The 24,765-nt window shown below is 35.0% G+C and overlaps 2 protein-coding genes across 2 annotated transcripts; both read right to left on the reverse strand.

Annotated features, from left to right (window-relative positions):
• Positions 1–2,947: 2,947 nt before the first annotated feature.
• LOC114194908 (uncharacterized) lies at positions 2,948–3,613 on the reverse strand. Its single transcript, XM_085665892.1, has 2 exons — positions 3,571–3,613; positions 2,948–3,327 (listed from the first exon to the last, which is right to left on the reverse strand). Exons 1-2 carry the CDS (start codon positions 3,611–3,613, stop codon positions 2,948–2,950), a joined length of 423 nt encoding a protein of 140 aa, XP_085522018.1.
• Positions 3,614–15,838: 12,225 nt separating this feature from the next.
• LOC146884194 (uncharacterized) lies at positions 15,839–21,050 on the reverse strand. Its single transcript, XM_085665893.1, has 3 exons — positions 20,184–21,050; positions 16,785–18,765; positions 15,839–15,895 (listed from the first exon to the last, which is right to left on the reverse strand). The coding sequence occupies exons 2-3, from the start codon at positions 17,904–17,906 to the stop codon at positions 15,839–15,841; spliced, it is 1,179 nt and encodes a 392-aa protein (XP_085522019.1). The 5' UTR covers positions 17,907–18,765; positions 20,184–21,050.
• Between the last annotated feature and the right edge of the window lie 3,715 nt (positions 21,051–24,765).

Raw genomic sequence — 24,765 nt, forward strand, 5'->3', positions numbered from 1 at the left:
AATGATTAATGAAGCCTTAATCACAATTTTACTTACACGACTCAAAATAAGAAGTCGTTAGCACCCAAAAGATAACATCTTTTACATTGTATAAAGCCCTTTGTCAATTTACTTATGAAATCATAAAATTACTTCATACTATATATTTAATCAAGAAAATTAAATATAATTAATATAAAACAGAGTGTGTTACAATTCTCCTACCCTTTTAGAAATTTCGTCCCCGAAATTTATTAAGTTTCAAATAGATAGGGATACTTCTCTTTCATTTGCTCTTCAGATTCCCATGTGGCATCTCCATCATCCGTTGAACTCCAAACTACCTTGACCAATGAGATAGTTTTGCCACGCAGTTGCTTATTTCGTCAGTCAATGATTTTTAGTGGTACAACGTCATATGTGAGGTTATCTTGGACTTCAATGGGATCAAGATGGATTACGTGGGAAGGATCATGAATATATTTTCTAAGTTGAGACACATGAAACACTGGATGCAAATTTGAAAATTTTGGAGGTAAGGCTATTTGATAAGCAACTGAACCAACTCGTTCTAAAACCTCAAACGGCCCAATAAATTTTGGTGACAACTTTCTAGATTTCAAGGCTCTACGAACACCAGTTGTAGGAGAAACTTTCAAAAAGACATAGTCTCCAATTAGGAATTCAAGAGATTTTCTCCTACGATCATAATAGCTCTTTTGGCGATCTTGTGATGCTTTCATCTTTTCCTTTATCATTTTAATTTCTTCATTTTGCTTTTGCACAAAATCTGGTGTCAAAAGGATTTGTTCACCTGTTTCATACCAACATATTGGCGTTCTACACCTTCTGCCATATAGAGCCTCGTATGGTGCCATCCCGATGCTCGCATGAAAACTATTGTTGTATGTGAATTCTACTAATGGAAGACAATCATCCCAGTTTCTTTGTTGTACTATTACACAAGCTCGTAGCAAATCTTTCAAAGTTTGAATTGTTCTTTCTATTTGTCCATCTCTTTGTGGATGGTATGCCGAGCTAAGCTTTATCTTGGTTCCCAATGACTTCTGTAGGCTCTCCCAAAATTTGGAAGTGAAGCGAGGATCTCGTTCAGAGATAATGCTAGTAGGAATTCCATGCAATCTCACAACTTCCTTTATGTACAACTCTGCTAGCTTTTCCAATTTATACTTCATGTTAATTGGCAAGAAATGTGCAGTCTTAGTAAGCCTATCCACAATCACCATATTGCATCAAAATTTCGTTGGGTTTTTGGCAATCCAGAAACAAAATCCATGGAAATACTGTCCCATTTCCATTATGGGATTTCTAAAGGTTGTAATGTTCCTGGTGTACATTGATGTTCAACTTTGGACTTTCTGCATGTCAAACATTTAGAAACATATTCCGCTACATCCTTTTTCATTCCATTCCACCAAAAATCTTTTCGTAAGTCTTGGTACATCTTAGTTGATCTTGGATGAAAACTTAACTTACTTTTATGCACCTCATTTAATATCATTTGTTTCAATTCTTCTTCTTAAGGGATGTATACTCTATCTTTAAACTTAATGATTCCACTAGACGAACGATAAAATTCCAAGTCTTTTCCTTCCTCCTTTTGCTTTATCATATCTTGTAAATATTTGTCAGTTTGTTGTGCCTCTTTGATTTGCCTTAGAAAATCATTGTGGATCTTTAAGGTTCCTAGGTACAAACTTTTAGGTCGCACTTCTATTGCTATGTTCAAATTACGAAATTGTTCTAGTAATTCCCATTCCTTGACCATCATAGCAGAGATAAGTAAGGACTTTCTACTCAAGGCATCTGCTACTACGTTTGCTTTTCCAAGATGGTATGATAGTTCAAAATCATAGTCTTTTATAAATTCTATCCACCTCCTTTGTCACATATTTAATTCTTTTTTATCGAATAAGTACTTTAGGCTCTTATCATCACTAAAGACTTCGAATCTGGTCCCATAGAGATAATGTCTCCAAAATTTCAACGCAAAAACTATTGCTGCTAATTCTAGATCATGAGTTGGATAATTCACTTCATGGGGTCTTAATTGCCTTGAAGCATATGCAACAACTTTTTGTTCTTGCATCAATACACAACCTAATCCTTATCCTGATGCATCACAATAAACTTCAAACTTCTTCTCTAGATTAGGAAGAATTAAAATTGGTGCATAAGTTAATCTTCTTTTTAGTTCTTGAAAACTAACTTCGCAATCATCATTCCATTTGAAATTTTGTTCTTTTCGGGTTAAATTGGTTAGCGGTAAAGCCAAACAAGAAATGCCTTTTATGAACTTTCGATAGTATCCAGCTAATTCCAAGAAACTACGAATTTATGTGGGAGTCGTTGGTCGTTCCCAACGTGTTACTGCTTCAACCTTCGATGGGTCTACCCTTATTCCTTCACTTGAAACAATGTGCCCCAAGAATTGGATTTGACTTAGCCAAAATTCACATTTCGATAACTTAGCAAATAGTTTCCTTTCCTTTAGAATTTGCAACACAATCCTCAAATGCTCTGAATGCTCTTCAGTGCTTTTTGAATAGATTAGGATGTCATCGATAAATACCACCACAAATTTGTCCAAAAATTCATGGAAAATTCTATTCATGTAGTCCATGAATACTGTAGGAGCATTTGTTACGCCAAAAGGCATAACTAAATACTCATAGTGACCATAGCGGGTCCTAAATGCAGTCTTTGGAATATCTTCTTTTCGCACCTGAATTTGGTGATATCCGGATCGCAGGTCAATTTTTGAAAATACTGAGGCACCTTGGAGTTGATCCATAAGATCGTCAATTCTTAGCAACGGGTATTTGTTCTTGATTGTCACTTTATTAATTTGACGGTAATCAATGCACATTCGCATACTACCATATTTCTTTTTCACCAGTAGTACTGGTGCTCCCCAGGGGGATACACTTGGTCTCACAAACTGTTTTTACAACAGTTCCTCCATTTGGTTCTTTACCTCGGATAATTCAACTAAAGACATGCGATATGGGGCAATAGATATAGGACTAGACCCTAGGATTAGGTCTATTGTGAATTCAAGCTCTCTTTCTGGTGGTAACTCAGTTATGTCTTTAGGAAAGACTTTAGAGAATTCGTTAACAATAGGAATGCTACTCACAACAAGAGATTCTTCTACAATAGAAGAAAATAAGACCATAAAAGCTTTGACATCTTTTATTGGTTTAGAGTCCTCTATAGTTATAAATCTAGAGTTTTCTTGTGAAGGTGTACTAGAGATCAAAGTTTTATCTTTGCAGTTCAGAAGGACACGATTGGTTGACAACCAATCCATCCCTAATACTATGTCTAAACAAGAGAGGCAAACAAATCAAGTCCACTAAGAAAGTTCTACCATGTATGATTATAGAACATCTTAGACATGCATCAGAGGTAGTAACTGGTTTATTAGTAGGAGTGGACACCACAACATCATAAGGCATAGTTGTGACAAGCAAATGAAGACTTTTCACACAATCCAAAGAATAAATGAATGGGTGGCTCTAGAGTCATAAAGAACATCAATAACTCTATCACTTATGATGCACTTACCTCGAATAAGATCATCAGAGGTTGTTGTGTCAGCTCCACTCATGGTGAAAACTTTCCCTTGAAATTTTGGTTTAGTGCCATTATGATGTGTGATTTCAGAATTCCCATGGCAATGTCAACTTTTTGTTGTGCTAACCAATAATTGCTAGCAAGATGTCCAGCTTTTCCACAATGGCTGCAAGAAGGAAAGATTTGACTGCAATCCCTCCTCAAATGTGGTCCTCCACAATGATAACATTTGATGTCATTATTAACATTATTGTTACCATTACGATTTGTTGTTCCACCAAGATGAAAAGTGTTAGGTCTATGATATGGCTTTTTGTTGACATGAACCTGATATTTCTTATCAGTTCTCATTGGTCCTCCTATTCTCGTATCCACATCTTTTCTTTTCAGGCTAGACTCATAAATTCTACATTTACTTACCAAAGTTGAAAGATCAGTAATTTGGAAGATACTGACTGTTGTACGAACATCTGCTCTTAGCCCATTCTCAAAACGCGCACAAAGTTCTTCTCCATTATTTTGATGGTGTGGCCAATACTTCATAAGTTCGTGGAACTTAGAAGCATATTCTCCAATGCTCATGTTCCCTTGTTTGAGCTCCAAAAACTCCCTAGCTTTTTGTTTTTTAAGATCCTTTGGAAAATAGTTTTCTAAGAAACTAGCTTTGAAATCTTCCCATGAAACTATTCCCCCTTCATGTGGTAAGGTTTGATTGACAACCCTCCACCAATTCTCTGCCTCCTCGGTCAACATATATGTTGCATATGTAACCTTGTGTTCTTCATGACAGCCCATGGCATTGAAAATCTTTTCTATTTCAGTTATCCATCTTTGAGCTCCTTCTGGGTTGAATTTGCCTTCAAACTTAGGTGGGTGATGTTTTGTGAAAGCAGACAAACCCCGATATTCTATTGGTTCATTGCCTCTATCACACACTAAATTTTTCAGAATTTGTGTCATTCTAACTAAGAGTTCACCATTTGTGTTGTTGGGTCTACCTGCCATGATTCTCTGAAACTAGTGTATTAGTTTTATAAAGAATCATCTTATATACCCTTTTTTTTTCATACTTATTTTTCATTTTACAAGAAAAAAATATATTTTCAATAAATCACATATTTCCTACTTAAATTACAATGTAGGTTTCAGAACAATATTCCTACATTCTTATTTGTCAAAGAATTTAGAAACACACAACACAAGCAAAGTTAGTCCATACCCAGTCCTCTTGGAATGAACTGCTCTAATACCACTAATGTAACACTCCAACTAAAATCTGGTGCTACTAGATGTTCTTTACTTGTCTAATGTATCATTTACTTAAGGAAAAATTTATTTGTACTCCATTAACAAATACCAAACAAAAAAATAATAATAATACATCACTCGAATGTATCATCTGTTAGACATACATGATATTTATGCGAATAAAATGTTAACATACATATAAGTGTTTGTAAAAGAAGTTTGTTTATACTTTTACAACCAACTAAAGGTACTTTTAATTTGAAATACATCACAAACAAGTTACACCATATCAGTTGTAGCTTTAACATAATCCAAGGTTATAAGAAAAGTTAGGCTAAACAATCTCATTGTTACATGTTAGGTCTCCAATTTCTTCCTCTGAAAATTAAAGAAAGTAAGGGTAAGTCTTTCCCTTAACTCCAAAACTTCATCAAAACATTTCAAAGTATGGTCATTTGAATAAACTTTCAATTGAATGAAACATTTTCACAAAAGTTGAAATCTTCATAATGTCATAACTAACCATGCCAAAAATATCAAAATCAAATTAATCAATAAAATAATCATTTCCGTATGTTTTAAATTTAGGATATCAAAATCCTCATTATCAATCTTTTAATAATCATATTCGTATAAGTATGACTTTCAACTCATCAGTATATTCATCTCATATTCTTTCTTTATATACTTTGGGTCCCAAACGCTGCGATTAGACTTTTCCGAATCATAATTGTCTTATGCCAATATGGATAGTGCCACCAGACTAAACGTTCTCACGGATACAACGTGTATGTTATTCCACCTTCCTGGTCTTAAAGTATAGTCAAGAGGACGATCGAGAATAGAGTCTGAGGCTTGTGAATTTTCGAATACCCGGCTAATTGTATACGTCAATCCAGGGTATCTATATCACCACCCTCGATTGTCCTAGGTCTATCAGACCTTTCTCTAGACTTTATACCTAGTGTATCTCTGTACTATCCATATAGTCCTTTTTATTCTTTATTTCTGTACATTAATTTACAATCATCCTTTCGCATTTTCTTTATAATTCTTGAGACTTTCACAAAATTTTTGCAGCATAGTAAAAACAACCAAGTTAAAAAGAATTTAAAATTAACAACCAAGCATAAATCATTCTTTCACAATAACTTTATAGAAAATTAATCAAAACGGTAATCATAATTAAAACATAATTTTCCTATAAAATTTTATAAGTAAAATAGCAAACTTGTTTTATTTATAACTTTTTGTGTAAAACTCCAAATAAGATGATTCTTGAACCTAACCCTAGGTTTTCATACCCAAGGAATCCATTTTTCAACTCAAAATTTCAAGATAATGTATAAAAATTTCAGAATCAAGAAGATAGATTGTATACTTAAAGAAAACTTGCTAAGATAAAGACTTAGAGATTTCAGATAGACCCCCCATACCGTGGAGATGCTAATTATACTCTAAGATGAAAATGAAGACCTCAAGATTCTGGATTTCCCTCTCCTACTTCAATTTTCTCCCAAGAGTTTAGACCTCTCCTTCTCTATTGTTTTGGATTATGTGAAGAAGATGTGTAAAGTGAAGTCCTATTTATAGGAAAATTCTTGGACAAAGGGATAAGGATGTATTGATGGTAAATTTATGAGATTCCTTAGTGAGGATAAGTTTATCTTCACTATATAGAGAAGCTTGGTCGAAATTCCCATTGTAGGTGACTTCATGGTAGTTGCAAGAAGATTTGTTGACTTTCTAGAAGACTTATTTTCACTCCAAAATGTAAAATTCATATTTCTTAACACACAACTCTATTAGTAAATCCAAATGGTGAAACTAACCACCTATGTCTCTAGAACTGGTCGAACAAATTGGAGCTCAATCCAACGGTTAATAAAATTGGAATCAAATTTTTACTAAAATAACCCAAAACGGGACGTAATTGACGCTAGTTCAAACTGCAAAAATTATTTCTCTCACCACAGACCTCTAAATACAAATCCAAAGGGTCAAACTTTAGCTAGTTTTTGCTTGAATTATGTTTTAATACCTCTGTATAAAAATTTCATCTTGATCCAACTGTTAACGAATCGGGAATGAAATATTTACTAACGTAACTCAAAACTGGACAGCAGCTGGAGACCTTACATTTACACTAAAGTGCGGAAGTAACTGCTCCTTGCGTACACCTCCAATTCAAAATCTCAGTGTTCATATTGAAGAACTATGTTTTAAGAATGATCTATAAAAATTTCAATCTAATCCAAAGGTTAATGAAGGCTTAATCACAATTTTACTTACACAACTCAAAATAAGAAGTAGTTAGCACCCAAAAGATAACATCTTTTACATTGTATAAAGCTCTTTGTCAATTTACTTATGAAATCATAAAATTACTTCATACTATATATTTAAACAAGAAAATTAAATATAATTAATATAAAATAGAGGGTGTTACAATTCATACTTTCAGTATCAGGTAAAGCCTAGCTTATGTTGGTCTATACAATTTTACCTACATTTAAAGTCCAGCATCTTTCTGGCATCAACTTTAAAAGTACAACATCTGACTGGCACTTGTATCTAAAGTCCAGCATCCAACTGGCACCTGCATTTAAAGTCTAGCATCCTACTGGCATCAGCTTTAAAAGTCCAGCATCCAACTAGCATCAGCTTTAAAAGTCCAGCATCCGACTGGCACCTACTTTTAAAGTTGATGCCAGTCGAATGCTGACTGGTATTCGACTAACATCAACTTTAAAAGTTAAACATCCGACTAACACTTGCATTTAAAGTCCAGCATCCGACTGGGACTTGCATTTAAAGTCCAACATCTGACTGGCATTAGCTTCAAAAAGTCTAGCATCCGACTAGCACCCACACTAAAAGCACAGCATCTGACTGGCACCAACAGGTTTATTTTATTCTAAAGTCCAGCATCCGACTAGCACCCACTATGAAAGCCCAGCATCTGACTGGCACCAACATGTTTATTTTCTACTAACCACCTATTACCTCTAGAGTCACTTTGCTAAACTAGTTTCTACTAAGAACTCCTCTAGCCTCCTTCCCTAGAATAGATTTCTCTTCTAGGTTTCCTCTCCATTTCACCTTCAATGCTTTAAGAGCCTCCAAGCTTGAATCCATTCCTCCATTTCACTCCATTTTCGTTGCAACCATAGACCTTCTCCTCTTCATTTTCGTGCTACAAGGTCCATCAAGTGGTATCTAGAGCCACACAAGCCATTGTTCATCATTTGTGTTGGTTTGAGTAAGGTTTCCTTCCATATCTTGTGTTTTTCTTTTGATTTTCATTTTGTTCATCTTTTTTTTTTGTTTCTTCAAGTTTCCTTCATTTCCACAGATTGTCATTGAGGCTACATGAATTTTGTTGATTACAATTGTAGTACTCCTTGCTTCAATGGTGAATATGTGTTTTTAGGTTCCATTTTTTTGTTTCTAGCACTTGTTCTTTGATTCCTTGTTATTTTTCTTCATTTTAATCGGTGCATCTTCTAATTTTCAGTTCATTATGTTGTGTTTTGTCTTAAGTCATGTTTAAGCACTTTGTTTCATCTTAATTTTCGTTCATATTGTTAAATTCTGCACTTGCTTGATTAGAACTAAGTCCTACATCACACATTTGAGCTATGAACTTCAAGTGATGCTTATGGATGTGTAAGGCAAAGGTTTCACTAATTTTCTTTCATTTCACCGAATGGATTATGATTTTGAGTGTCTTAGATGTTCTTCTATGATTCATGCTTGATTCTAGTCCATAATCAAGTTCATTCATCTTGAATTTGATAGAACATCTTCACATTTTCGTGAGCAACTCTGCTCTAGTCTGTTTTTTCAGTTTTCATTGCACGCACACCTATTGTTTGTGATTTATCCTAAACACATGGCTCGATAAATTTTTTTTTTTTGCCTCTTCAAATTAAGAGATAGACGAAAAAAAAGAATCACTCAAAAATTTTGAGTACACAAAATATGAAAAATATGTGAAGTTGAGGCAACAATCAGCGTTTTTTGGACTGCTAGTTTCAAGAAAAACCATTTTAAGTGCTCTTTGTTGATTTAATTGATTGCTTAATTGTGTACTCCATATTGCTTTGAGTTTGCCTTCAATAGAAGTGGATTTTATTCCCTCAATTTGGCACAAATTTGCAATGAGTACAGTGGCTATTTTATGAGCACTTTTCCTTCTCTATTTTTCAGCTTTCTTCTTCAATTCTAGTGCTATTTAAGGTTCATTTTGTTTGTGCTAGCCTTTATTTCTTGCCTTAATTTCTTGTTTGTCATTTCTTGGCTCTCCTTTTAGTGATGTTTCATTTTACTTCCATTTGGTTAGCTTCCTTAATTAGCTTTTCTTGCTTTCTTTCTTGGCTTAATTCAAGTTTGTTGGCCTTATGCTTTCTATGGTATTGTGGGGAGTAAACTTTATGAATGATTTATGTTCTAGTGGTAGCATTTTAGGAGGTGGAGTTTAAGGTAAACATTAGTTTACTTGATTCTTGAGTGCTTCCTCCTTTTGCTTGTGAGTGTGAGTTTTGAGCCATATTTCCTTGTGAGTGTGAGTGCTAACATTTTGGATTGGCATAGTTTTTCTTTGTTGTTTTTTTGTGCAAGTTTGGGTGGTTGTTTTGGCCTCCCACCGTGACTATTTTGTTGTTGTTTTGCCCTTCAATTTGGTGGTCTCAAGGTGCTTTACAAGTGCCTTAAATGGTGGTGAATTTTGTGCATTAAAGAGGAGGCTACAAGCCAAGCTTTTGGCTCTCAGATTGTGTATTTTGGAAGCACATTGGCAGCACCTTTTGGACATTTAATTGCTTCTTGTTTAGCTTTCTTTTGTTCTTCTTTTTATATCTTTTGGACACCATATTTGGTACCTTTGTGAAGCTCCCTTTGTTTGTGAAAATTACTTCTTTTGGAATCAAAATTTGACACATTAAGTGGTATTGGGTGGCTTCATTTTGAGTACCAAATTAGTGCACCAAAGTTTCTTTATAGTTGTTCATTGTAATTTTGGCCTACTTAGGTGTATTGGGGAACCACAAGGTGTTCAATCCCATATCCTAAGTAGAACATTTCTTCTATATAGTGCAAACGCTTTTAGTGGTGAGTGTTGAAAGTTCCAATTGCTTTTTCACCTTGCCTTAGGCCGCATAGTTTATATTATTATTTTCCCGTTGCATGGTGGCTTGAATTGTGAGACCAAAGTCTCTAATATTTTTGCCATTAAGGGGTCCATTTTTAGTGTTAATCTTTTGCTTTCTTAGCATCTTGTTTGTGTGCTTTGTGCTTAGTGCCTCAAGTGATTCTATTTACCTAGCACTTAGACAATTGTGTTACAGACAAGGATTGGCCATGGATTGACAAGGACAAGGATTGGCAAGGATTGGCCATGGTACTTAAGAAGTCTTAAAGACTCACCTCCACTAACCTGGAGGTCCACTTGTGATTGCTTTCATATTCCACACTTTGTTACAGTTTACTACGTTCTTTCTAAGTTCATTTAATGTTTAATTATGGGTATTTAATTGAATTTGTGTGCTTAAAGATTGATTTAACTGGGATTTCCTATAATTGGGTTTATTGAGCATAAGATACAATAAAAATTTAAAAATAACTTTAGTTGCATAAATGTTCTTCGGATATTTTGAGGTGTGTTAGTGTAGTTGCAGCTAAGTTGAGCTCATGGAGGTGTGGAAATAAATTGCTTAAAGATAAATCCAAGAATAAGAAATAAGCAAAATCACAAAAATCCAAATCAAGCATTGCATGAAGACGACAAGAAAAGCTTGAAAAAGTGCAGAAGTTTGAAAAAGTGCAACAAAAAAATTGGACCTTGCGTTTTTCTTTATCTTTATGATAGAAGATACTTTGGGAAAAATATATCTTTAGATATTTTATTTGATATTTTTAAATAATTATCTTATTTAATTATATCATAAAATATTAAAAGATAATAACTACCAAATCTTTTTAAATATGACAAAATCTTCTTGAATATTTTAGATCTACAACAAACAAATATATCATGAAGATATTGGATTATTTAGAAGATAATTTGAGGAGATTGCAAAAGGTTGACTTGGAAAATTAATACAAATATTAATTGGTGATAATTTATCATATAAAATCTTTAGTTAATTAATTTATTTAATTATATTAGATATTGATATTATCAACCAACTATATTTGTCAAATAGTCTATATCTCTCCAAATATTTTTAAATATTTATCTTTAGCTTTATTTTAAAAGATATTTGAGAGATTTTAGCAACAGAAAAGTCCAGTCCAAGTCTTATATAAAGAGACCAAACGAGTAGAAGAGGAACAAGCTCAACACTTCGGAATTTAGGAACCCTTAGGGGGGCCTAATTTCTTTCTCTCTTTTCTTCTTCTATTTTTATTTTATTTTGCATTTCATGGAGTGATAAACTTCTTATGTTGATTCGATTATAATTTCATTATGGATTCTGAGGTTATAATAAAATAATTTCTTTGCTTTTTTTATTATTGTTGAGGTTTTAATTCATCTATGTCTTTTATCTTTGAATCACGTGAAAAGTAATGGTTTTTACATCACAACTAATTAGTGAGATGTTTTAATCTATATGCATATCAATCAATTCAGCTTAAGGGTTTTTAATTTTAATTGAGAATTTATTTTGATTAAATTTAGAAACTTTCATGTGATTGAATGAGTTTTTACCAATGATTGAGAATGTACTTTGATTAGAGGTGAAAACTTTAAACAAAATTAATCAAGAATTTACTTTGGTTAATTAGCTTTTTGCTTGATTTTAGAGGTAAAAGAATGGACATGATTAAGGATAATAATATTTAACTGAGAATGTACTTTAGTTAAATTTACTATGATTAATCTACAATGTTCTTGTTTGATTGAGAATTTACTTTGGTTAATAGTGAGAACGCCAACAAATTAATTGAGAATTTACATTGTTTAATTTGTAAATCTACAACAATAATTAATTGAGCAATAATCTTTAGATAATCGATGATAGATCTATTTTGAAAAAGTAGTGAACTCAATCTATTTTTCTTTATCATTGTTTTTTTATCTTTTTCAAATTTTATTTCTTTATTCCTTGTTTCATTTGATTAACTCTTTTGCATAGTTTTTATAAGAACTAATTTGTTAAAAATCAATTCCGTGTTCGTTGGGAGACGACTGAGGGTTACTTTACCCATTCTATTTTCTTGACTACTTTCTTAACAATACTGAGGTCGTTATAGAAAAGTAGTATTAATTTCATCGCGTCAACGACAACATTATCAAATTTGGCACCGTTGTCAAGGAGTACGGTTAGAATTTTTATCATTTTAGTTCTTATTTTATTTTATTTTATTGTTTTTGTTTTTGTTTATCACTAATATTTTTTTCCTTTATTTTTGTTTCTAACATTTATCTTCTTTCTTTAGTTATTTTATTTTTTTTTAAGCATAATTTTTTTTTGAGGAATTTTGTTGGGAAATTTGTGACCCTAGTTGGGGAACACTTTGGCTAAGGAAAGATAAGATACTTAAGTTGTCCATTGAGACACACCTTTCTTTCCTAGAGGTCTACTCAACAAGCTTTCAACTTATTTCTTTTCAGAAAACCTCTTTCAAAAATAAAAACCTGTTTTTCATATGAAAATAATCAATAGTGTGATTTTCAAGTGAACTATGATTATTATCCACAACAACCACATGATTCATTTGATAATCAGCAACAAATTGTCACACCTACTTCTGCACCTGATATAAGTAGGTTAACTATACGTCAATTTAATGATCTATATCCTAGATCATCATTTTTGGAATATGAGCAACCACCATACCATGAGCAACAACCATATTTTGAGTATCCACTCTAGCCATTATATGTTCCATTTGGTTCTCAACAACAATAGCATGCACCATCACAACAAGTTGCAGCAATCAATGGACCATCCTATAAGGAAGTTGTATTATTAATGGATGGACTGAAAGAGAAATTAGACACCGTAGATGAAAGGTTGCGAGCTGATCAACAATGCAAATATATTGAGCAAGAATGGTATGGAAATGATAAAGTATTATATGAAATGAAGGAGGATGCAAGTAACAAAATTTTTTTAGAATTACTTGGTACTGTTAATACGACCCTCCAATGCCATCCGAGATTTGCTAAAACCCTAAAATTTAGAGCACTTCGTCATGAAATAAAAGATATGCTTCCAAAGTTGGTCATTAGAGCTGAACAAATGTCGGAAGATTTAAGTCAACTAGTGAAAGACAAAGCTATGGAGGCCACCTTAGAAAAACTTATGAAGATGATAGTTGAGCAAAGGGATGAAATGATAATGTTAAGGAGCATGAATCAAAGGATGGAACAATTGAGCACTAATGTGAATGAGTACACGAAATTCAAATGCTAGATCAACCAACACAAGAATTACATCACACTGATATATCGACTGATAGATATAATGATGCTCATAGTAATATGTCTACTGATGGACATATCAATTTTGCTAAAGATGTTGCTAATGAAGAAATTGAAGATTCTGACACATACATATCTACTGATGGATATGTTGATGATGCTCAATGTGAATATAAAGTTTTATCTATTGATGATGATATGAGTATAAATTATCTTTTTGAGGAGCAAAGTTGTGAGAACAATACAATGGAGGAACCAAGTGCTATTGAAGAGCCAACGATATTCGAAGATGTAACTGAAACATCAACTATTGCAACTGACTTGGTTAATGAAGCAGTAGATTCAACTACTTCAAGTGCATATTTTTGCTCACAAGATGAGATTACAAGGATTATTGATGATCTGGTTAACCATCTGAATGCACCTGATGATGCTCAAATTGAGTTAAAGCCACACACTCCACACATCAAGTTTGTTGATGTGAATGATGAAAATTGATTTTTAGTGGTGATTTTTGTTGACTTGGCTGCGGAGCAAGAGGAAAGGTTTTTTCAAAAGGAAAAGAGGTTAGACTCATATTCTTTTGAAAACATTGTTGATCAAAAATTAAAAATGCATGCATATTTGTTTTTTGTTTCTATTTTTAATTTTAAAAATATTAAAAAAATTCAAAAATATGTGTTTTTGTTTTCTTTAATAAAATTGTACAAGTTGATTTGTACTTTATAAAATTAAAGAAAATAAATTTTGATATATGGCTAGATTGAGCCAGAAGTCACAAAATTTTTTCGTCTTCTCCCAAAAATAAGTCCATCAAGGACAATTTTTGAAATAAGTGTGGGCGAGACAAACTATAGATAGGATTTTTTTTTCTTCCTTTTCTGTTTTTGTTTTCAATTTTGTTTTCATTTAAAAAAATGAAAATTGTGATTTCTTTTTTGAGAAAATTGTGAAAGTATTAATTTTTTACTAAGTGAAACTTTTAAACAATATGTCTTTAAGAAAGTCACCAAATCCCTGCTTTCAATAAAGCATATAGACATTAGATTTTTAGGATTTGATTGAATAATTGGGATGATCATAATTCTAGAAAAATAAGTCATGTTGATATGAGTGGGTTGTTTCTATGATTTGCTAATTAGTTGATTTGAGAATTACTTGATTAAATCTTTTGTGAAAGGATGGACCAGCATGTGTCATTCCTATTTTTGCTTGAGTGACTTGCTCATGTTTGTTTATACTCAAATATTTAGCTTGATTCTTTTGTTTTGCATCTTAGGTGAATATGCATGATTTGATATGACTGAGACATTTTTTGTTTTTAGCTACTTGGCCAAATAAGCCCACCTTGATATTAATCCATTGGTAGCCCATTTGAGCTTTTAAACCTCTTTTTCTTGTTTTAAGCCTATTACATAACCTTGAAAAGAAAAAGACCATATTCTACCTTATGAAGAAAGAAGGAGCTAATGGGTTGTGTCAAGAATGGTTGAGGAATAAAGTGTGTGGGTGAGTACCTCACCCACAAAATAATGAAAATGGCAAAAAGGAAGAAAAAAATGTGAAAGAGTTTTGAAAAATATGTTTAAAAAGATAATTCTTTTGTCAAAAAAAGCAACAAATGAAAAAGAGTTATTTTTGAAATTATGCTCCATTATTCTTTCTATATTTTAATTTTAAAAACTCTCAAAGGTCCTAAATTTTTCTTACCTTTACCTTGGCCCCATTATAACTTGTAAAAAGTCCTCATGATCTTTGAATGCATGTTTTCTGAAAGTTTATGAATATTAGAGTCTGTTAAGTATTTTGAGTGTTTACTTACATCAGTATTTTGAGTGAAAACACAAGCCAAAACACATGAGTGAATTTCGGTGAGAAAATACACATTTAACTTGAGTGCTTTCTTTCATAAGTGATTGTCTTGTGAATTCAAAAGATTAACTCATGTGTGAAAAATATAATCTTTTCGTTTGTTTATGCATGGTAACTTCATTTCTAGAATATTGATTTGTCTCAAGTAAGGTTCATTCCTTTGATCCAGTGTTGATGTGAAATAAAATACCTCTTAACAAGTTTTGAAATTGCTCAATTTTGCCTAAGAGTTCAAAGAGATAAGTGTGTGGTTATGATGAGTGCGTATTTTTGCAGTCATTTAATGTTTAATTATGGGTATTTCATTGAATTTGTGTGCTTAAAGATTGATTTAATTGGGATTTCCTATAATTGGGTTTATTGAGCATGAGATACAAAAAAATGTTAAAAATAGCTTTTTAGTTGCATAAATGTTCTTTGGATATTTTGAGTTGTGTTAGTGCAGCTGCAGCTAAGTTGAGCTCATGGAGGTGTGGAAATAAATTGCTTAAATCTTCATGAGACTTGTAACGTCTTAGCCGGAAATTACTTATTAAAATAAATAAAATAACCACCTCATTTATTAATCATACATTTCCCAAAAAACGCGGGAAAATTTAAATATTAAAGTTCAACGCGCCAATACAGATAAAATAAGTCGCATCAGTACGTGTTAATTAAAATTCTCTATAAAATTATTACATATAAAACAATAGTTCGTCATAATGACTAGTGATAAAAACCTAGAGATATCCCCACTCTGTCTCTAGGCATCTGTCTACTCACCTGCATCAACATTTGCTCCCATGTAACAAGTTACATGATCATCGCCAAACACACACAAATAGGGTGAGCTCATTTGATGGACGTCCTTGGAGTAGGAGAGGGAGAAAATCCATGGAGAATGATGAGGAGAAGATGAAGTGCAGCGGAATTTGGAGAATTAGAGCAAGGAAGCTCTCGGAAATGGAGAATTTGGTAAAGATGAAGAGTAGAAGTGGAGCTATGGTATGGAAGGTGGCTAGAGGAGATGAAGGAGAAGGTTAGCCATGTGTGCTCTCAAATTAATAAAAGTGTGGAGTGATCTCAAATACTAGCATCTATTAGCAATTCAAGAGTTACCATTACAATATTTGAGTGGCTCTATTTATAGGCACATGGTCGGCCAAATGAAGAGAAAATGCAACAAAAATGAAATGCAAATGTAGCTTGGAGAAGAAGCTTGATTGTAGACCATGTGATGTAATAGATGAGTCTTGATGATGCCAAGTGGCATATCACACTCTCCTTGCACAAGTCACACGCATCATGCTTCCATCACATTCTCCTTGCTTAGTTCATGCTTTGCTTGCATCCAAATGGAGAGTCACTCAAGTAATTCTTGGCCAAAGGTAGCAAATTGAGCTCGGCCCAATTGATCCAAAAATGTGTTCTAGCTTTTATTGAAAGCAAAGCCTAAACAATGGCCCAATTTAAATCTAGACTGCTTCCTCCATGCATCATCTCATATTTTAGATATTTCTTTAGCCCATGTGAATAATGTAAAAATCCCATGATTGACTTGATCATCTTGTGAGAGGCCCATGTGAATCTTTCTCATCATGCTTCTAGTGATCGGGCTTTGATGTGGGCTTGGGCTTGTTGATGCATTTGAGGTTGGGCTTGTTGCGGTCACATCATCCCCTCCCCCTTGAAGAGGATTTGTCCTCAAATCTTGGTGTTCATCATCCATGGATCCTACAAAAGGAATTAAATGAGATATATTGATAGTGGAATGAACACCATACTGATAAGCAGGAGTATATCTAAAGTAGAGGACAAAAGAAGGTCTTGTTGTATTGTTGAAAGTTACTTGAAGATGAACAAGACTTACTTCACAAAAATAATTTTGTGTACTTTGAGTTGTGTCAAACCTAGTAGGCAACATTAACTCAAAGTCTAATTTTGTAAAATCTTTTGAGGAGTTTAAAAAATTGGGAAGGGAAATTGGCTTGAAAAACTCAGCAAAAGTAAAGATTGGTTTGAAGAAATGAGAATGATTGATGTAATGAGAAGAGTTAAAAGATTTGAGCACTCCCTTTAAAATTCCTGATTCAATGAGAATTGTGGGGGTCGGAAGTGCCTTTAGTAGCACTCCTTTATTGAGTAGGATTTCTTCTTCCTCTTTCTCTTTCTTTTCAAGCTCTACTTTTGCTCTCTTTTGTCTCAATGCCTTGTCAGATTCTTTCTTTTCCTCTTCCTCTCTATCTCTTCTTTCCTTCTCCACTTTCTCTTTTTGCACATGGTCTCTTTGCTTTTTAATTTCTCTTTGCTTTTCAATTTCTCTTTTCTTACTCAAGAGCAAGTCAAGTTTATCTTTAAAATCTCTTTCTTGACGAGAAAACTTCTTTAGATTCTGAATGAATGCATCTCCTATATCAACGAAGTTTTCTAGTCGAGACTGTTGCTCTCGAGTGATCCTATATGAAGAGGGAACAAAATGTTTCCACATGCATGCTTTCAGTTCATAAAAGGTATTAATGCATGATGCTCTTCCCTTTTCCACTTGAAATTGCCTTTGATGCCACCACTCACATGCACGTCCTACAAATCTAGAAATAACATGCCTAAGAATATCATACTGACTATATCTATTAAAGAATGGTTGCACCAACTTCTCTATATCCCACATCCAATCTATGAATGATAGTGGACCTATATCCTCCCCAAAGAATGGAATGTCACTATGAAATGTATGATGCAATTCATGAATATCATGCTTATGCAACCTAGGACTATATGTAGAATATGTACTCATGATGATTGAATGAACTTATGCACTTAGATAAAAGGGTGAAAGAAGAGGACTAGCACAAGTGTACCTCCACGTAAGCGAGGTGAGTCTCACAGACTGCTTAAGTACCAAGGCTAATCCTTGCCAAGCTTACACTTGCAAAAGTACTCAAAGTTCACACAAATGTTCAAGTAATAAGTAGATAGAATCACATGAGGCAAAACACACAACAAGCACAAACAAGACTCAAAGAAAAGAAAAGATTAACACTAAGAACGAACCCCTAAATGGCAAAAATTTTAGAGACTTTGGTCTCACAAATTTAAACCATTAAGCGTCTAACTATGCGACCTAAAAGCAAGGTGAGAAAGCACTTAGAACTTTCAACACACTCACTTACTAAAACGTTGCACTATAGTATGAAAAAGGTTCTACTTAGGAGATGGGATTGAACACCTTTGGTTCCCCGAGACACCTAAGTAGGCCATGGATACAAATGATAATTTGAAAGCATTTTTGGTTCACTAATTTGGTACTCAAAATGAAGCAACCTCAAGCCACTTAATATCTCAAATTTTGATGCTCAAGAGATGCAATTTCACAATCAAGGAGGCTTCAAAATGGTACCAAATATATGTGCCAAAAAGAAGTATAAAGTACAAAGAAATAAAGCCAAAAATAAGAAACAATGCAACTCCAAATGTGCTGCCAAAGTGCTGCCAATTTGCACAAAATCAAGAGCCAAGAGCTTGGCTTGTAGCCTCCTTTTGATTTGAACAAAGACCACCACCAAGTAAGGCACTTGTAAGCACCTTAAGCCATCAAAATGAAGTGCAAAACAGCAACTATAGCCTTGGTTTTAAGGCCAAAACAGCCACCAAACCTGCACCAAAAAACAAAACAACTAGAAAACTATACCAAGCAATGGAGTTAGCACACACACTCTCAAATGAATAGGTCCAAAACTCTCAATAGGTGAGGAAAAGGATAAGCACACAAGCTAAAATTCTACTTCAATATCCACCACCTAAGATGCTACCAAATCATAGAAACCATTCTAAACTTCATAGCATCATCAATCACAACCAATAACCAAGAGTCAAGTATTTGAACCCAAACAAAGGAGAAAGCAAGAAAAGCTAATTAGAAATGTTAAACCAAAAGAGAATTGAAATGAAACATGACTAGAAGGAGATTCAAGAAGTGAAAAGCAAGAAATTAAAGGCTGGAAAGAAAGGCAAGCACCACAAAAAGGAACCTAGAAATGCACTAGAATAGATGAAAAAAACTGAAAATAGTGAAGAAAAAGTGCTCAAAAACAGCCACTGTACTCATTGCAATTTTGTGCCAAATTGAGGGAATAAATTCCACTTCTATTGAAGGCAAACTCAAGCCAATATAGAGTACACAATCAAGGAATCAATTAGAATAACAAAGAGCACTTAAAAGCACCACAAATCGTACAAAACAGCAGTAAAACATAAAATTCCCGAGACCACTGCGCTAGAAAACGTGAAAAATTTCCTCAACTTCGCCGATTTTTCATTTTTTTTGTACTCAATATTTTTGAATGATTCTTTTTTGTATGTTTCGTCTGGATGTTAGCTAAATGAGGAAAAATTCAGATTAAAATTTGGACCAGGCAGTGAGTCATGAAAATCTCAAACAGTAGGTGTGCGTGCAGTGAAATCTGGAAAAACAGACTGGAGCAGAATTGCTCACGGAAATTGTAAGATGTTCTATGAAAATTCAAGATGAATGAACTTGATTATGATCTAAAATCAAGTATGAATCATAGAAGAACATCTTAAACACTCAAAAGCACAATCCAATCGGTGAAATGGATGAAAAACAGTGAGACCATTGCCTTACACATCCACAAGCATCACTTGAAGTTCATAGCTCATTTTGTGTGATGTAGGACTTGGTTCTCATCAAGCAAGTGTAGAATTCAGCCATATGAACGAAAATTAAGATGAATTAAAGTGCTAAAACATGACTTAAGACAACACACAATATAAGGAACTGAAAATTGAAAGATGCACCGATTAAAATGAAGAAAAACAGCAAGGAAGAAAAGAACAAGTGCTGGAAAACGAAAATGGAACCTAAAAACAGATTTGCACCAATGAAGCAAGGAGTACTACAAGATGAATCAATGGAGATTCATGTAGACTCAATGTCAAACGGTGGAGAGCATAAAAAACATGAAAAAAACAGCAGCAAAAGTGAAGAAAACAGTGGAGAAGAGAGACAAAACGGAAATTGAAACAAGAGACAAGTATGGACCAAGAACCTTACCCAAACCAAGAGGATGGATGCACCAAAGGCTTGGATGGCTCTAGATACCAATTGATGGACGTCCTTGGAGTAGGAGAGGGAGAAAATCCATGGATAATGATGAGGAGAAGATGAAGTGCAGCGGAATTTGGAGAATTAGAGGAAGGAAGCTCTCAGAAATGGAGAATTTGGTAAAGATGAAGAGTAGAAGTGGAGCTATGGTGTGGAAAGTGGCTAGAGGAGATGAAGGAGAAGGTTAGCCATGTGTGCTCTCAAATTAATAGAAGTGTGGAGTGATCTCAAACACTAGCATCTATTAGCAATTCAAGAGTTACCATTACAATATTTGAGTGACTCTATTTATAGGCACATGGTCGGCCAAATGAAGAGAAAATGCAACAAAAATGAAATGCAAATGTAGCTTGGAGAAGAAGCTTGATTGTAGACCATGTGATGTAATAGATGAGTCTTGATGATGCCAAGTGGCATATCACACTCTCCTTGCCCAAGTCACACGCATCATGCTTCCATCACATTCTCCTTGCTTAGTTCATGCTTTGCTTGCATCCAAATGGAGAGTCACTCAAGTAATTCTTGGCCAAAGGTAGCAAATTGGGCTCGGCCCAATTGATCCCAAAATGTGTTCTAGCTTTTATTGAAAGCAAAGCCTAAACAATGGCCCAATTTAAATCTAGACTACTTCCTCCATGCATCATCTCATATTTTAGATATTTCTTTAGCCCATATGAATAATGTAAAAAGCCCATGATTGACTTGATCATCTTGTGAGAGGCCTATGTGAATCTTTCTCATCATGCTTCTAGTGATTGGGCCTTGATGTGGGCTTGGGCTTGTTGATGCATTTGAGGTTGGGCTTGTTGCGGTCACATCATCATTTAAATAAAACCAAACAATATAATATTAAATACAACATCAACAAATTTAACCCTAGGTTAGCACACTTTCCCCTTTTCTTTTACTCCTTCACTTCCAACACTTGTCTTTAGACGTCTATCATCACTATACCCTTTAGGTGAGAACAATGATCGATCTTTGTTGTACGAGTGTCTACTCCCCCATCCGACTACAGGCCACCACCTGATAGTCCACATGTGGGAATAACTTTGCCACAGCATCTCACCGTGACACCAAGTGGAGCTCCCCGAAACAAACACAATGTTTGTAGCTGTTCCCAGACTACCAAATCTCTATCAGAATCCACTGAAGAGGGCAATCATCTGAAACCTCGTCGTACGAGCCATAAACCCGCACACTCTACTAGACTTCCTAAACCACCAGGCTACAACCCAAAATGGTCACGTGTTACCCCAATACAAGAAGCACTCGTAACTGGGCCCCCAACCAAAGCATCGCATCATGAACATCCCCTAAAGCGATGTAGAAAACTTTCCTCGCGCACCAGATCGTCTGGCGGGCATCACACACCGTCAGGCGCCACGCACCTGCAGTGTCCTCACTACACCTCCACCGCCTAGCGAACACCACCTCACCGCCAGGCGCCCTACTCCGTCGTCACCGCTTGGCACTGCTTTCACACGCCGCCAGGCGCCCTGCTCGCATTGTTACCACTGTCACTAATTTATTTCCCGTTCGAGCGAGCTGCCAGGCGCTATACAGTAGCATAATGCTACTGGTTTTTGAGCATTTAAACAGATCCCAAAGGATCTCCAAAACCTACCAATCACCCAAGTATAACGCAATTATGATTTTCCAGTCATATATATAAACCAAATTACATCACACTCATTTAGACATGCCAACAAATCAAGTATTGTCATGCATCCATGCTCACCTTCGTTTTCCCTATTTAAATATGCCTCATACAATCCACATACACCCAGTCATATAATCATGCATTCTGAAATTTATATAAATCATGACACCACACCTTGATCAATATTACATATGTACCATAACAACAATTCACAACCACAAAACATGTCTAAGGAAAGGTTACACCAACCATGTCATTTCATATACACCCATCTCACTCTTACCATCAAATTAACATACTTTCTGAATCTGACTTACCACATACACGCACACGTTTAAAAAAATATAAATACTATCTATATCATACCTCACATTTTCATTTATTTCAATCTCCCTTTAGTCTCGTTTAAATCAAATTTTCCTTATCTATTAAATTTTCTTTGTATCATACACGTATAACTTGCCTATCAAACCCCCAATGACATGAAGCCCAAATAGAACTGCACAACACCCACTGCACTGCCAGACCTCCTGGCGGCAATTCACGCACCGCTAGGCGGTGCATACATATTTGGAAATCTCCAGATTTTTCGTGCACCGAAATGCACCCAAACCTTCCTATCCCAGTTTCCCCCCTTCCTACTGACATAATTTTATATCAAAACATCATCCAGAATTCATACATCAAACATATTAATCTCAATTCTGCAAAACTAACCCACCAAGCATTGACATGATTGATGTTGTTTATCACTAATGCCATCATAATTCTAACCCCCAATTTCATATCAAAAAGTCATGCCTCCCAACATAATCAGCATATGCACAGTCTTATCAAAACATCAAAATTCATATTCTAGCATACAGACATCACGGCCACATCACAAGTACCCCAAAAATACCAAAATGGCCAAAAATAGTGCAAGCGTGTTCATGTCACCTAGCGGATCATCTTCTGCCGCCAGGCGGTTCATATTAAAAACCCCAAAAACTGGTTATGTCACTTGTGTCGCCTGGCAGGTCGTGCGTGACCACCAGGCGGTTTCTGGAAAAATTCCAGAAACCCGATTTCAGCTCTGGTTTTCAGATAAAATGCAATCCCAACCCCGCATACAACACGATTCAATCAAAATTAAATAAAAGCAACATCAAACAATCAATAGGAACTCACCTAACCTAGATTTCCTTAGCTTCGCCTTGACTCTCGCAAGCTCTCCCTTGATCACCAATGTCCTCCTTATCCTTTCTCTCAAGACAGCCCCTCAAGCTTCACTCAAAACTCACCAATTCGTGCTCTCTTCTGTACCCACATTGATAACCTCACCAAACCCTTTCTATTACTCCTAATTAGCTTTTTATTGGGTTCTTAAAATGATTGAATTGCACTAAAACGAATTTTTGCAATTAATCTATCATTAACATCACTTAATGGCCTATTACCTTCTGTTTTCCAGCCACCCTTGCTGCCATATACCCTAGGGTTTATGTGCCTCTTCATGTCCATGCTAGAGTAAATTTTAGCAAAAATATAGTACTTTGTTCTAACCAAGGTTTGAACCCATCACCACACAATTCAACTTCAAATGCACAACCCATCCAACCAATTCAAATTTCATGCCAATAGTTATACATCTAAGACTATCTAGTTACTCATCACAATCCATACATGTCCTCAAAATTCATAAAAAAATAAATAGTATACAATTGGCACACATAGGACTCGAACCCAAGTCCTCTCACACAATCAAAGTACTCTCAACCATTTAAGCTAGTACTTTTCCACGTCATGAATGTTAGCATTTAATACCTTAAAGGCTTCTCTCCCTCACATTAATTAAATAATTAATTATTTAATTATTTAAATTTAACGGGTCTTACATTTCTCCCATCTTATAAAATTTTCGTCCTTGAAAATTAAAGCTTACCAGGAAATAGATGTGGGTACGACTGTCTCATCAGATCTTCCATCTCCCAGGTCATTTCTTGTGTGACCTCATCCCAAAGGACTTTGACAGTCCTGATCTCCTTGACCCTTAACTGTTTCATATGCGAATCCAAGATCCGCACCGGCCCAGCCTCCATAGTTAGATTCACTCGAACCTTGATATCGTCTGCTTCCAACACATGTGAAGGATCAGAAATATACTTTCTCAATTGTGACACATGAAAGACATTATGTAAGTTCGCCAAATGAGGCGGTAATGCGATCTCATACGCCACTGGACCTATCCTTCAAGTTATCTGATATGGCCCAATGAACCTTGGAGTCAACTTTCTTGACTTGAGGACCCTTCCAACACCAGCAGTTGGAGTCACGCGGAGGAACACATGATCTCCAGCCTCAAACTCCAATGGTCGTCGTCTTTTGTCAGCATAAGACTTTTGTTGGCTCTGAGTAGCTCGCATTCTATCCTTAATTATCTTCACTTTATCAGTAGTCATCTGCAAAAATTTAGGACCCAACACCACTGCTTCACCATCTTGATTCCAACACAATGGAGTTTTGCACCGCCGCCCATATAAAGCCTCATAAGGAGCCATCCCGATACTGGAGTGGTAACTGTTATTATAAGTAAACTCCACCAAAGGAAGTACCTCACTCCAACTACCCAAATGATCCAGCACACAAGCTCTCAGTAGGTCCTCCAAAGACTGAATGGTCCTCTCTGATTGTCCATCAGTCTGGGGATGATATGCTGAACTCATCCTTAGTTGTATACCTAATGTTGTTTGTAGAGACTGCCAAAATCTCGACGTATATCGCGGATCCTGATCAGATACTATGCTGGCTAGTACTCCATGCAGTCTGACCGCCTCTCTCACATATAACTCTACCAATTTATCCATTGACAGTTTTTGGTTTATCGAC

The sequence above is a fragment of the Vigna unguiculata genome, chromosome 8, assembly GCF_037176805.1.
Source record: "Vigna unguiculata cultivar grain cowpea cultivar isolate G323 ecotype 2 chromosome 8, ASM3717680v1, whole genome shotgun sequence".
Taxonomy (NCBI): Eukaryota; Viridiplantae; Streptophyta; class Magnoliopsida; order Fabales; family Fabaceae; genus Vigna; species Vigna unguiculata.

What these genes read in the sequence shown, in the direction of transcription:
- LOC114194908 (XM_085665892.1), bottom strand. Translation starts at nt 3,613, where the DNA reads ATGAGTGGAGCTGACACAACAACCTCTGATGATCTTATTCGAG. An exon ending in CTCTGATGATCTTATTCGAG is followed by an intron (nt 3,328 to 3,570) that starts GTAAGTGCATCA and finishes TCTCTTGTTTAG; the next exon opens with ACATAGTATTAGGGATGGAT.
- LOC146884194 (XM_085665893.1), bottom strand. Translation starts at nt 17,906, where the DNA reads ATGAGTACATATTCTACATATAGTCCTAGGTTGCATAAGCATGATATT. An exon ending in TTCAAGGGGGAGGGGATGAT is followed by an intron (nt 15,896 to 16,784) that starts GTGACCGCAACA and finishes ATGTTGATGCAG; the next exon opens with GTGAGTAGACAGATGCCTAG.